Below are 14,825 nucleotides of genomic sequence, written 5' to 3'. Positions count from 1 at the left end.
GAGTAAAACTGTGTCATATGCGCCTGTGGCAGGTTGAACTTTTTCAGTTGACGAAGGAAGTACAACCTCTGCTGGGCCTTTTTCACAATGGAGTCAATGTGAGTGTCCCACTTCAGGTCCTGAGAGATGGTTGTGCCCAGGAACCTGAATGACTCCACTGCAGTCACAGTGCTGTCCATGATGGTGAGTGGGGGGAGAGCAGGGGGGATTCTCCTGAAGTCTACTATCATCTCTACAGTTTTGAGCGTGTTCAGCTCCAGGTTGTTGTGACTGCACCAGACAGCCAGCTGCTCAACCTCCTGTCTGTAAGCAGACTCGTCGCCGTCCTGGATGACTGTGATGACTGTGGTGTCGTCTGCAAACTTCAGGAGCTTGACAGAGGGGTCTTTAAAGGTGCAGTAGAGGGAGAAGAGGGAGAAGAGCAGTGGGGAGAGAACACAACCCTGTTGAAAGCGGAGCTGAAGTCCACAAACAAGATCCTTGCATAAGTCCCTGGTTTGTCCAGATGTTGGAGGATGTAGTGCAATCCCATATTGACTGCATCATCCACAGACCTGTTTGCTCGGTAAGCAAACTGCAGGGGGTCCAGCAAGGGTCCAGTAATGTCCTTCAAGTAGGCCAACACCAGTCTCTCAAATGCCTTCATGACCACAGATGTTAAAGCAACAGGTCTGTAGTCATTAAGTCCTGTGATTTTTGGTTTCTTGGGTACAGGGATGATGGTGGAACATTTGAAGCAGGAGGGGACTACACATAGCTCCAGGGATCTGTTGAAGATCAATGTGAAGATGGATGATAGCTGGACAGCACAGGCTTTGAGGCAGGCTGGAGAGACACCGTCTGGGCCTTTGGCTTTCCTTATCTTCTGCTTTCTGAAGACTTTGCATACATCCTCTTCACAGATCTTGAGTACAGGTGAGAAACACCATTTGTATGTGTGTGTGTGTGTGCACCACACCATACATCTTATACCAAACACCATACACTATTATATGTGTATACCAAACATACTAAACACCATACACTATTAAGATAGTGATCTTTCTGATTCGTTCTCTCTCTATTTCTCTCCTTCTCTCCATTCCAAATATTTCCAACTCACCTGCTTGCAGTTTTTCAAGCAATATGTATTCAAGATTGTTGCGCGCTGAATGCAGCCAGTCCGTTCTATTTACTTTCACCAAAATAATTTTGAGAAGCAAAAAAATGCTTAGAATACATTTGCAAAATTTTTTTTTTCCCAGAAAGGGTGGGAAAAGAATATCGGAGTAAACTGGGCATGAAGAGGAAAGAGAGAGTGATGAAGGAAAGCAATCTTGTTAGCGGGCTGCCGTAGCCCAGGGAAGATTTCTATCACATGCACATATAGGGAGAGGCATCCATTTAGAAAATGGCTTTTTCTGCACATGCTGGGCCATTTAGCACTCCCTGTGACGACTCCTGTTTGGGCCAGAGATAAATGCGCTTTCACAGACTCACTGCACACACACACTCAGACCACAGACTCAGCAATCTACAGCTACTGAGAGTGCAAACACAGGCTTGCATGCATTCAGTGTCCCAAACTGATTTTCTAAAAGACACACACACACACACATACGAATGGACAAATAAAAAATAATTTTGCCTTGGCAAATAACTTGTGTGTGTGTATGGGTGCGTGTGTGTGTGATAAAATATTAAAAATAAAATATTTCTGAATATAATATAATATAATAATAAATTGTATATTTATATACTATATATATATTTATATATTCAAGTGTATATATAGAAATATAAATTTGGTATTATATTACAGCATTTTATATATATTTTTTATTTATTATGTTTTATTATTCTAATATATTAATATACAAATATAATAATAATAATAATAATAATGTTTTATTTGTTTTATTATTCTAATATATTAATATACAAATATAATAATAATAATAATAATAATAATAATAGAATTTGAGATGGTGAAAATGATTCAACTATTCAATATTATAGAGTTTTAGATTATTATTTTAATTTCAGATTTTCACTCAAATTGTTACACCTATAATCTAATTTTTTATTTTTTAAAAAGTATTAAAAACTGCATTTTTATGGCCTCAGACTATTTAAATATTAACAGATTATTTCACACAATTCAACAAATGATACAGAATTATCATTTAACATATGAAACATACATGTGAAATACTGTACACAATACAAAATATATAGTACTTCAGGCTTTCAGAATCTATTGTGAAATTATTGTTTAGTGCTCAAGACTCTGACCGCTATCAACAGAAAATGATTGTTATGAAATTTCACTATTGAAACGACCACAAAAAACACTGCTATTACTGTAATTATCTTATGCAACCACTGTTATCATAACATCATAAACAAGTTAAAGCTTCTTCCTAAGGCATCACAACAAAGGTAAATAATACAGTGTGATTATTATGGTCGATTCCACACTGATGTAGTGAAGAGAGACGCCTTTGCCCTAAAAACAACACAATATTTTTCCATCTAGCATTGCAGTACGGTGTAAAACAAGTTAAAGATGTTCAACTTACTCCTTTCATTTGCTGGACTCCAGTGACGAGCTGCAGCACCTTCTCCAGTTCCTTCTCTATGCGACCTGCCCAGTGCATCATCCTGTTAGACATAGAGAGCACTGGTTAACAGCAAATTTGTAATGATTACCATCACACGATGGCTAAATCCCAATTCACATACTATCTGTCCTATATAGTGTGTGGCAACAGAACAGAACAGCACAGAATAGAATAGAATAGAATAGAATAGAATAGAATAGAATAGAATAGAATGGAATGGAATAGAATAGAATGACAGTGTAAATAAAATAAAATAAAATAAAAAATAAACAATTAATACAAGTGTTTTTAAAGCAGCTTAAAAGGACCAGAGATTAGCCTATACTGACCAGATTAGACAGGAAAATGTTGAAAATTTCACTTTTTGTGAAGGATAAAATAAACCATTAAAATAAAAAAACGATAAAAAATTCAATTCAATTACTGGAATGGCAGTGCTTGTTCTTTCCAACTGTGCAAGAGTTGACTAGGCAGCAATAAGGAGTGAATAAAGAAAAAAGGAATGAAATTAAATGAAATAAAAATGGAATGACACCAACTGTCCAGGGGTTGACCAGGTGAAAATAAAATAAAATTAAATAAAATGTACTGGTTAAAAGTTTGTTTTTCACCATCACACTGAAAATAAAATATGTAAAATACACCACAATGTACTGTAATAACATTTTACAGGTGTTTTACCTGTATTTAAAATTTTGCACTTCATTGCATTGTGTTTTAGGGTTAACGGAAACAGTGCAGTGCTTAATGCAATTATTGTGCTTAATGCAATTATTGTGCTTAATAAAAGGTATTATATTTGGGATTCGGCAAATAAATAGCATGACACTGTTATCATTAATCGTGTGTCATAACATCAAAGATATTATAAATTAAAAGAAGTCAAAGGCATTCAATCAAAACAGATGGACAAAAAAAGTATTTTCAGACACGCAGCAGGACTTTTATGACTTACCGGTATTAGCATTTGACAGTGATTTTATATTGAACAATTAATATAAATGTTTTTGTTTGGACTGTGACCTTGTGACCTTGAATGTCCCAGGAGGAAGAAGAACAGCACATTTGCATGAGTACATGATGAAAGGATCTTTATTTTGAGGTAACTGTCACTTTAAGAAAGTAAACAGGCTCAATTTGGATTCATCTTGACTTTAATCACTACCCTTCCAAACTCTCATCCTCTCTTTCTCTCTCTCTGGCAATGGGCTGCTCGGCTGTTGGCAGGTAAGTGTGGATGTTTAAGGAGCCGAATGATAAAGAAAGCCTGGTTCTGACAGAAGTGCCTCCCAAAGCAGCAACAACACTTACTAACTGGGCCAAACCCGAATGAAGCGATCAAACGTCCGCAAATCAGAGCTGTATATCTGCCTGCAGCTCCTATAAATCTCTTAACACAATGAGATTTAGCAGAAGAGAGATGGATAGAGAGTGGAAGGTAAGAATATGCTGTCTTAGGCCAGGAACCTTCTGTACACAAGTACACAAACACAGACTGCACTGCAAATGTGCATCTTGTTGTACGTACTTATAGGGATGAAACTTCTGTCATCATTTTGGAACAGGTTTGGAACACCCTCATGTTGTTCCAAACCTGTATGACTTTCTTTCTGTCATGAAACACATAAAATATGCTGTTGTTTTAAATTGCGCAATGTAAATAAACTTGACACTGACATAACAGTAGTGCATAAAAGTTCTGTGCAAAGTCATATGATAGCTTTGTTTGAGGAACAGACTGAAATGTACATGTTATTCACTGAATGTCATGGTCACAATTCACTTTCAACAAAACAATATTTTTTATTGTAGCATTTAAATACAAGAAATAAAAATTAAAAAATGTTTTAAAAAAACTAAATTAATTAAATTAAATTAAATAAATAAAAACAGGAATGACAGTGCTTGTTCTTTCTGGCTATGTGAGAGCTGACAAGGAAGCAAAAAGGAGTAATAAATAAATAAATAATTAATTAATTAAATTAAAAAAGGAATGACAACAACTGTCCAGGAGTTGAAAATAAAATAAAATAAAATAAAATAAAGCCAGAAAAAAATAGGAGAAAATAATTGTATTCATTTATTAGTTGTTGTTTTTTTTTTTTAAAAACTTATTTGGATAATCTTGTCATTTTTCATGTTAATTTATCATAGCTTAAGAGTATTGCATATTTACACAAATAAGTGAATATATTATAGCCCCTTTTGGAAATTACAAGAACAGTTATTCCAGTGGAAACAGACAAAAAATGTGAAAAGATGTTCATCAAGAAAACACAAATGAAAAATGTTTGAGACTCAACAAAAAAAAAAAGATAAAGGAAAAAATAAATATTGTTGTTGTTGTTAACCAAGACACAAAAATAACTCTGCAACCTGAAATTAATTATATATAATAGCTGAATTTTGGAATAATGTTATACACTGCTGTCTGAACTTGCGGGAACAATGATGCATCATATTAAGTATAGTCAGAAGCATTAACTTAGAGTATGTTTCCGAGTTCAGACCTAAGATAAAAGATAATGGATGCCCACATAAGCAAAAACACACCCACCTATGAGCGAATACACAATGAATTGACTGGCTTTTCTAATATACACATGCACATATTCACACTAAAAGCTTTAGGGTCTTTTAGCACCTACATCTCAACAAGCTGGGTAAAAAGCACTAAGAAACACTGACTGAGACCAAAGTAATGGCATGCATGAACGCAATCATAACTTCTTTCAGTGCTGAGTAAACCTTAAAACACCCACAAATAGTCCAGTGCTTTCAGAGCACTGATTTCAGATATTTACTCTCTCTATTACAGCTGTTTCACTGCAAATCCAAAGAAGCTGGTAACAATATGACCCTCTCTCCTCTATCTCCACCATTAGCTGAGCAACTTGGTTATTTGTCATTGAATGATAGCACAGAAAAAAAATGTCAACGTGAAATGTCAGCTTCATCTGAATGACAAGGATAGGAAGATCAGCGGAAGAATGAGTCACAACGGCAACAAAGAAAACACACTTCTCCACAAATCCACAACTGGCATCTAATGCGGTTGAAGCACTGTTTTCCTCATACGCAAGTGAAAACTCGCCATGTTTTGTTAGACAGGATTTACAACAAAGTACATACAGCACACAAGCATTTCATTTCTTCTAGAGTGCCAAACAACACATAATGAACCATTTTTTTTTTCCTTTTTTGAAGAAAGTTTACGAAGTGCTTGCCTATGCACAACTCAATGCCATGATGTTTGAGATGTTTGAGAAAACTATACTTTTTGTATTACATTGCAGAGGTGTTCTGAGGGATTTCTTTGGCATTTCTAAGGTGCTCTGATGGTTTTTTGAAGACATTTTAAGGTGTTCTAAATGTTTTATAAGGGGCCGTTCACACAGAACACGTTTTTCCATTCTAATGCACTACTTTCCCTTTGTTTTGCTATAGGTTGATGCAAAGACTCGTTCTGTGTGAACGGCCCCAAAGATGATCTTTGTGCAAGGGACCCCAATCCTAAAATTTTAAAGGGATTTATATATTTTCTTGTAGAAAGACACTTCTTCATTTTTATGTATTTAAATCAAATTTTTACTTATATATATATTTTAATCTTATTTTTTATTATTTTTATTCTGAGTGTGTTCAAGTGGATCTATTGTCTTGTATCTTAAACCTAATTCTGACACATAAAAGTGCAGCACAATCTCTTCATTGCCACACAGCTTGTGTCCATAGCACAAATGTCTGAAAAAAGTGTGTTCATGTATGTAGTAGTAGATTTCTAGTAAAGCATGGCACTTGCAACGTCAAGGTCATGGGTTCAATTCCCAGATAATACATGTAATGATAAAATACCTTGAAAGCAATGGATAAAAGATCTGAAATTGCATTCTTGCATGCATACTTAATAATATGCGTACTTAATAATGCGTACTTAATAATAAATTAGGGGTGTGTTCAAATCAATAATCCTAACTATGAGATATGGTAATAGTAATAATGAGGAAATAAGCAGCAGTTACCTATAGTAAATTCAATTTGAAGGCTACTTTGGTTTAGTGTCATCTTACAAAACATCCATTAGAGGCTGATTCGGTTAAGTTAAATGTCTTTAGGCAGCTGAGATTCAATACACTCAAGGAAAAAGGAAGTCGATTCACTCTGTGGCCAACTCAGCATCTTTCGGGCAAGAACAAATCTCCAATATGGTTTGCTAAGATTTTACCATAAAAAACATGTTGCATCAAATAATGGCATCATTTTCTTTAGCTTTTCCCAAATGTGTTTTTCCACGAGACCTGTCTCTGACTTACTGCTTCCTCTCACATTTCATGCTTTTCAAACGTAATTAACCGAACTAAGCCAAACCCTGTTATTATAAGTACTGTGACCTCAGAAACCCCTAATGCAAATACAAGCGGTCGAGCCAGTGCAGAGGTAGATTCCTGTAATCTATCGATCGGATACTGACAGATACACAGGAAGTGAAGAAAGAAACGAGATTAAGCATTTAGATTACACAGCTCATAATGAAAGAGGAGGAGATGGAGGAGATGGTAATAAATGGTTTGCGGAGACGATGGCGCTGCTGAAGGAAACGTGTCAAAAGGGAAAAGGTCACAGAGGGAGAAATAAAGGTTTTCTGAGTGAGGAAGTACTGATGCTAACCGCTAATGACATCACCTCCAGCATGTGCGGGAATCTAGAATGCTTGCTCTTTTATGCTCACACAGGCTATAAAATGTGCCAGGTCATGCTTTATGACTCCATCATCCAAACGCCTTTATATAGTGCCGGACCACGATGTTGATTTTAGTAGAGTTGTTACTTTTTACTGTATATTATATATATTATTATTATTATTATTATTATTATTATTATTATTATATACATACTACTTATATTTTAATTGTATATACAACATTTATTATATTATTTATATTATTATTATATAAAATTGACATACTAGACACTATTTTATTAAATTATATATACATTATATATTATATTATATATATAATAAATATAAAATGTATATGTACAGTATATAATGTATAACATATCAAAATGCATGTGTATATATAAGCCATATGCTCATAATGTTATCTTGGAAATCAGCAACAATTTGCAACAATGTTCAATATGTTGCAGAAAATTAAACAAAGTTTGCAAGACATAAAAAACCCATCTACATAATCAATAACTGTAAAATATAGTTAAAACACAGCACTGACCCCACAGGGTAAATGTTAATTTTCTCAACTAACTGAAAACTCTCTCACACTGGCCCATCTCTATTGCTTTTTACAACTTCTCTTTGCAAATCTCTCGACTTTGAAGTTGTCTTACTAACCAGCCTGAATATCCAAGGTTAAATACCACAAAACCATCAGTAAGATCCAGAGAGGTGCTCACTCAAAGTGGGGTTTCAAATTCACTGCACATGTAAGAAAGAAAGCAGATTAGGGACAGCAAAGACTGAAAACCAATCACAAAACTGGTGCCTAAAGCATGTTAGACAGTAAGTAATTCTCACATTACCGCTAACAGATGCTACATGTTATTTTATTGTGTTCAGTATCATATATAACCCAAATAACCTACATTAAACTTTATTGTCTACTACTAATCCGCTAGGCACAGTAATAAACAAACCCAATCTACACAAGCTCTACATACAACGCTCATCATTTCATAACAGAAAACAAAAGTACGTTTTGTGCATGGCTGACATTTCATCATTACAGGCTTTTAAAAAAAGTTTTATTTGTGTATTTTTCCTTTTCTCTGAAGAAAAAGCTAAAATTCCCAGTATATATGTAAATGCAGTGGAACAGTGACTTTCAGCACCATGGAGAGCGCACTACAAAGACATAACATTGAGACAGCCAAAGTATTTTTAGACTATTTTGTTTTTTTAAACATTATATAAAAAATATTTTAGTTTGTACAGAGCTTAATTATTTACAGCTAAACCACATTAAATTTTTAATATCACATGGCCATGTGTCTTGATTTAACCAAGCTTAAAAGCTTCATCATATGCATAATTACACCAATAATCTTATAACATACAATATGCAATATTTTTTAAGTTGTAAATAAAACAAAGATTACTTTAGTATGTAAGATTACTTCAGTAAAAGAAAATATTATTTCAGTCTTTCTACTTAAATTCATGTCTAATTTAATGTGTGCTGTTTCTTTGTAGTTAACTGTAAAATTTGCTAGCAATTACAGAGTAACAAATTGTTTCTACAATTTTTAATGTACTAATAACAATAATAATAAGAAGAATAAAAAATATGGTGAAATTCTGAATTAACTGTAAGAACTGACTTCTAATTTCAATACATAAATTGGAATTTGAATTGAATTGGCCACACCCTCACAGGAAGTTGAACAGGAATGACAGGAAGTAGAATCCACTGAATTGGAATTCAAAGAGTTTTGTGACAAAACATAAATAATTACATTAATAATTCAGACTAATCATGATATTTATTCATTTATATTTTTATTTGTTCACTGGATCCTGTTAGCTACTAGGGCTGCACAATAAATCTAAATGGAATCGAGATCGCGATTCGACAGAAGCTGCGATTGTCATGCGTATCTTTCAGTGAAATACTATGACATATGTTGCGTGCCTTATTCTGTGTAAGAAGCCACATCATCTCACAGAAGGATTTATTTCAAACACTCGACTGACGTTATGAAGTGAGTTTGGAGTAAAAATATGTTATTAAATGTGGTATTTTCACATGCTTTCAGATGGAGCAGCATTTACTTCACAGAGCCGTAGTTCACTGAGAAGCTATGCAAACAGCTGTCATTATCGCAAACGATTTCTTCGATTTCGTAATCGCGCAATAAAATCGTCTGCGATTTTTTTTTGCGTAACTTGTCAGTGAACTACGGCTATGTGTAGTAAATTCTGCTCCATCTGAAAGCACGTGATGATGATTTCCTGCTGATTACAGAACCGGCTTTACTAACAAAATGCGCATGACAATCGCATTCGATTAATCGTGCAGCCCTAGTTAGCTACCTTAAAATTGAATTACAAATATAAAAGGGATTCCCATTTATTTTTTTATAAGTTACATTTAACCATACAACCATATCCACAAGTCTTTTTCAACCCATGAGCTCAAAGCTATATCTAAATAAAAGGAAGAAAACAGATGAAAGAAGACAGGAGACTCTGTTTGTGTCACTAAGAAGAGGTTACTTTCCTCTCCAAATTAATTATTTAAATGCTGAGTCATTTAGCCATTAACCAGCCTGCCGTGTGACTGGAGGTAATCTGAACCACGAGAGCGCATGTCTCTCACTCATACTGCGTCATCATGATGCAAATCTGTAACACAAAACACCTTAAATCTTATCAGTAATGAGAATTTTGGGTTGACCTGTATATGACCTACACAACAGGTACACGTTTATCTCAAGGCTGATGTTTATGAATTAAAGACCAGGATTTTTCGTGACATTAAGGCTCTGTTGTGAAACGAGTGAGCTGCCTTATAAGCTAGTAATCTGTATTGTGGCCTTACAAGGAAGCATACTTGACAAAGGAACTTCATACTTGAGAATTTTGGAACGTTTTACAGAGGCAGCAACATACAAATTTGAATTAGATGAAAATAATTTTATCAATACTTTTTGCTAATGAAAGAAATACATTTACAATCAATATTTCGATTGCGTTGTCCACTATATTATTGCTTTTCAAAATAGCTCCTGTATCGGGAGTGTGCATATGACGCCTTAAAAGACTGCCGACTTAAGCAGCTCACTAGATTTTGGAACAAAGCTTTAAAAACAACATGGCAGCCACTTTCTTTTATGCCACTAAAACCGTGGTTGAAAGATATGAAAAAAAAGGACACACCACCACTTGCCTATTATCACCTTTATAGGATTGAAACACTGAATGGATTTGGCTTTGATAAACGTAAGCATGATTTAGTTTTGGTTATTGATAGTTTTTTTTTTGCTTTTGTTAAATCCTTCTCCATGGTGGTCATGCTTGCTTACTGACTGGGTTTGGTAAAGAGGAGCAGGCCTCAAGGCTCAAAGCGCAGTGTAAAATAAGCGTTACAAATCTCTGTGACTACAGGCCACAACACCGCAAGCAGAAAACACGCAAACAGAGAGAGCAAAAGACAGTCTATACCAGCGTGTTATGAAGATTATCAGTTTTATTAACCGTGCAGATGTTGAAAACCAGCCTAATATACTATTTAGGCATTATACTATACATGGGCTATTTGTTCTCTGGCAGCGTCTCTGTGATTCTGACAGGTTGATAGACGTCTCTTATCAAGGTTGACAGATTACATATGCTGCGCTGTTTGCAAAGTGAAACAATCCTTTCAAATGCGTGACACTGTTCTGATGCAAGACAGAAATAATTTAAAGACTTATAGGTTAGTTATTATCATGCCAAGCATGGAATAATACATCTTTATTACATTTATATAAAATTCTGATATAATGCCCAGATAAAATACTATGCAAAACATAAGGAGGGATATATTTATAAAATTGTACAAATGTCTAAAATTGTACACCTAACAAAGATGAATCATTATCACTGTCTCAGATACAGCTATTATTATTATAAAAAATTGTACATGACACATTGATAATTGCCTCAAACAGTGAGACATAACAATAAAATGATCGATAAATACAAATATATAATATAATATGCTGCAATATAATATAAAATAAAATAATATAATACATGATATTACATATATTACACTGGATAAAATTCAAGAGTAGCAAAATTGTTTAAAATAATATTTAATAACAATATATAATATAATTAAATAATATATATGAATAAATGTATAAATTATGTTTGTGTGTGTTTATATCTATATCTATATATATATTTTTTTTTTAAATTTTTTTTTTTTACACTGAGTAGCCAAATTGTACCAATGTACCAAAAATGTTTATCATATAAAAATGTCCTTTGATGGCAGCAACAAAAGACATACAAAACATTTTTCTCCTCTTATAACTAAAAGTTAATGTCTATTATACTATCCTAACTATGCCTGATCATAGAGTTATTTGCAGTATCGCAACTCTATCTGAATGGACTTGTGACCCATTTTTGGATTGCAACCCACCAGTTGAGTTGTGAAAAACACTGTATGTATATTTTGCAATCTAAAAAGAAAGATATCATTTTTAGCTGCAAATGTCAACAATAAGATCACAAACAACTTCACATTACGTAAAACCTTACATAAACAGCATAAAAATTCTATGATTTCATACGGCATGAGAGACGAGATAATCCACTGGGGACTGCCATGTGTGGGCACACAGCGGACAAATCCAGCCTCTGCCCCATACAAGCGCACAACTGGCATGGGCCCAACACCCTCACTTCAGAAAGCGGCTGGTGCACAGCACAAAAAATGAGATGTTTTACATGCCTCCAAGGCAAAAACAACTGATAGTATGCTGCGGACGGTACATCTTTGTACACGGGAACAACCAATTCTAAACTTCATGAATGGGAGTATACAGTACTTGCATATCTAGCATATCAGATTAAATGCATTAGGAATCTACTGCTGTTTTTGGAGAAAAAAAGTGGGAGAACTGACTGATAAACACAGGAAAGAAAAATCTTTAACATCACAATTGTTTCTCCTAAACACAAATAAATGCATTAAATTCAGATTAAATCACATTATAGCTCTGTTCTCTTACTGTATGTCAACAGTTGTCTCACTTGTGTCTAATTTTAAGGAAAGTTGATGCTTAAACAAAAGAAAAAAGAAATTTTCCTCCAGGCAGTTATCATGGGTAGTTTATAAGCAATAATCAATATCATGCATGCTCTCCGTATCTGAATTCAACCTGAGACTGAAGTATTTTCAGTGCATAGCCAAAACTAAAACTAACATATGTTTTAAAGAAACAGAAGTTTTAGGGTTCCTAGACCTTTTGACCAATTACTTTGACATTTTAGAGACACTGCACTCACAAACAAAAAAAACACATTTTGGATCTGAGCGGAACTAGATAAACAATCCTAAAATGATTTTCCAGAGAGTATAAAAAAGCAATTTTATTTTTATTATAATTATTATTCCCTGATGTCTTCAGCTTATTCATGACTGTGGGAATCCGGCATCTAATAGCATTCAGTACAATAATAAAACCCCGTTTGAGTGATGCGCTTCCATCAAAAAGTAGCTGCGTTCAAACGCGCGGAACACTCTCCAGTCGTTACCGTATCCGTACTCGGTAACATGACAGCAAAAACTCGGTACTCGGAAGCCCTAACTATCGCCGTTCTCCTGTCACGCCTCTTTCGATCAATAATTGAACGACTAACCTCCTTGGAAATGGTAACAGTCATGTAGAATTGCTTAAGGACTACAAATATGAACGGTGATTAAAAATAAAAACAGACTGACGCGTTAACGTCCGCGTTAACGGAGATATCTTGAGCGTCTCGCGAAACTGGGATGCTGTGAAACGCGCGCGTTCGACGCCTCATCCCGCGCTCGCGCTTCTGATGTACTTACGTGTAGTGCTGAGGAAAGAGGAGCGTCGCCGTTCCCCGTGAGGAGAGGCTGAGGAGCAGCACAGTTTGAACGGAGAGGAGGCAGAGCAGACTGGAGGACTGAGCAAACATCGCCATTTTCCATTAAAAATTCAAGAAACTGGGTAGATAAACGCAACCGGTAGTCAAGCGAACTGGGGTTAACGCCGAGCTGTCGACGACGATGGAGAAGGCTCGTTAAGATGTTGTTGGGGATTTCCCAATTGGGACACAAGATTAGTATTTTTTAGAGACTCAATTAAATCATAATCATATCATGGCATGTTTTGAGGTATCACCCAAAATCGTATTGATAGCTAAGAGAATCAATGTCAGTTCATATTGTGATATTCATGTCACAACATTATGATATCATGGTTTCACATGGTAATACTTGGGTACTTTGATTGAAGTACTATGGTACCGAAATTCATGTGCATAAAGGTCTAAAAGTTTTTCACAAAACAAATTTTGTTAGGCTTTAGATGATAAAACAATAGATATACTGTATATTTTAAATATTGAAAAAAAAAAATGTTTGCGAGGAACTGACTTAAAACTACAAATCACTAAAACACCAGTTGATTATAAGACATTGAACAAAAATGAAGAACAGTGAAGTCAGTGAACAGAAAAGATCCTGCAGCATCAATACGGTTATATAATCCAATGACATTTAAATTCATTTAATCAATGCATAGATGGACCAAAAAAAGTGAACACACACAAACACTGGCTTTGTGTTCTGTACTCAATGAGCAGAAAGCCTGAATTCATTCCATCTTGTGGGAATTCCCTAATTCATGAGCTGGTTATTCTCTTGTTGTCTGTACTAGTTAGAGCGTGAAACACAGATGTCCTTCAGGGCCACTGCGTCACGAGGATGTTATCGCACGATCCGATCAGAAAGGGACAAACGACACACTGCCTCTTCCTCAAACACGCTGTCTCGGGTGCCCTTGACTCAGTATTGATCAGAGCAGACAAAACACAGTGTCAGCCTATCTCTCTCTCACACACACACACACACACACACACACACCACACTGTCACTCCTGCATTCAGTTTGTCCTTATTTCCCGTGTGTGTTTGCATGATAGATAATTACATCATGATTTAGGTTGCCAGCATCTGGCAAACTCCTTTCCATTCATTTTCTGCTCCCTGCTGTGTGTGCTTGTAATCATACATTTACAAGTTCGAAAGATTTCAAACAAAGTAAACCTCTTTTGTCCATTTTGAAAGCAGTAGTTGACTCTGAAGAGGCTGACAATGATAATATAAAATCTCTAGAATATTGTCACCGTACATTTGTCTGTTACATTTCATATTCTTGTATTTGAGTTTAGATAGGGAATTTAAAAATATATAAATTTTATTAGTAATTTAAAGGCATACATTATATTAATATTAAACGGTTGTATTGACAGTGTGCTTACATATACACAGCTTTAGAAACATAAATATTTATTAAAATTAGTATTATAAATTAATTAATTTTGAAGCAGCAGTAATAATAATGCTTGATTTTAGCTTGATGTTTTTTCTTTAATGGTGGCCAATTACAGTGAGATGTAAACTTAGAAATAATTACAAATGTAATGTATTAAATAAATTATATTAAATACATTGACTTT

At 34.7% G+C, this 14,825-nt stretch overlaps 1 protein-coding gene across 1 annotated transcript in view; it reads right to left on the bottom strand.

Moving 5' to 3' along the window:
• The window catches only part of cacna2d2a (calcium channel, voltage-dependent, alpha 2/delta subunit 2a), a 210,312-nt gene extending 196,925 nt beyond the window's left edge, over positions 1–13,387 (bottom strand). The window contains 2 exon segments of the mRNA XM_016557999.1: positions 2,562–2,643; positions 13,172–13,387. Of these exon segments, the coding sequence (XP_016413485.1) occupies positions 2,562–2,643; positions 13,172–13,287 (198 nt within the window). The 5' untranslated portion in view covers positions 13,288–13,387.
• Positions 13,388–14,825: the final 1,438 nt, after the last annotated feature.

The sequence above is a fragment of the Sinocyclocheilus rhinocerous genome, unplaced genomic scaffold, assembly GCF_001515625.1.
Source record: "Sinocyclocheilus rhinocerous isolate Xijiao unplaced genomic scaffold, SAMN03320098_v1.1 scaffold1488, whole genome shotgun sequence".
NCBI lineage: Eukaryota > Metazoa > Chordata > Actinopteri > Cypriniformes > Cyprinidae > Sinocyclocheilus > Sinocyclocheilus rhinocerous.
The sequence above is the reverse complement of the archived record's forward strand: the minus strand, read 5'-3'. Positions and strand labels throughout refer to the sequence as shown.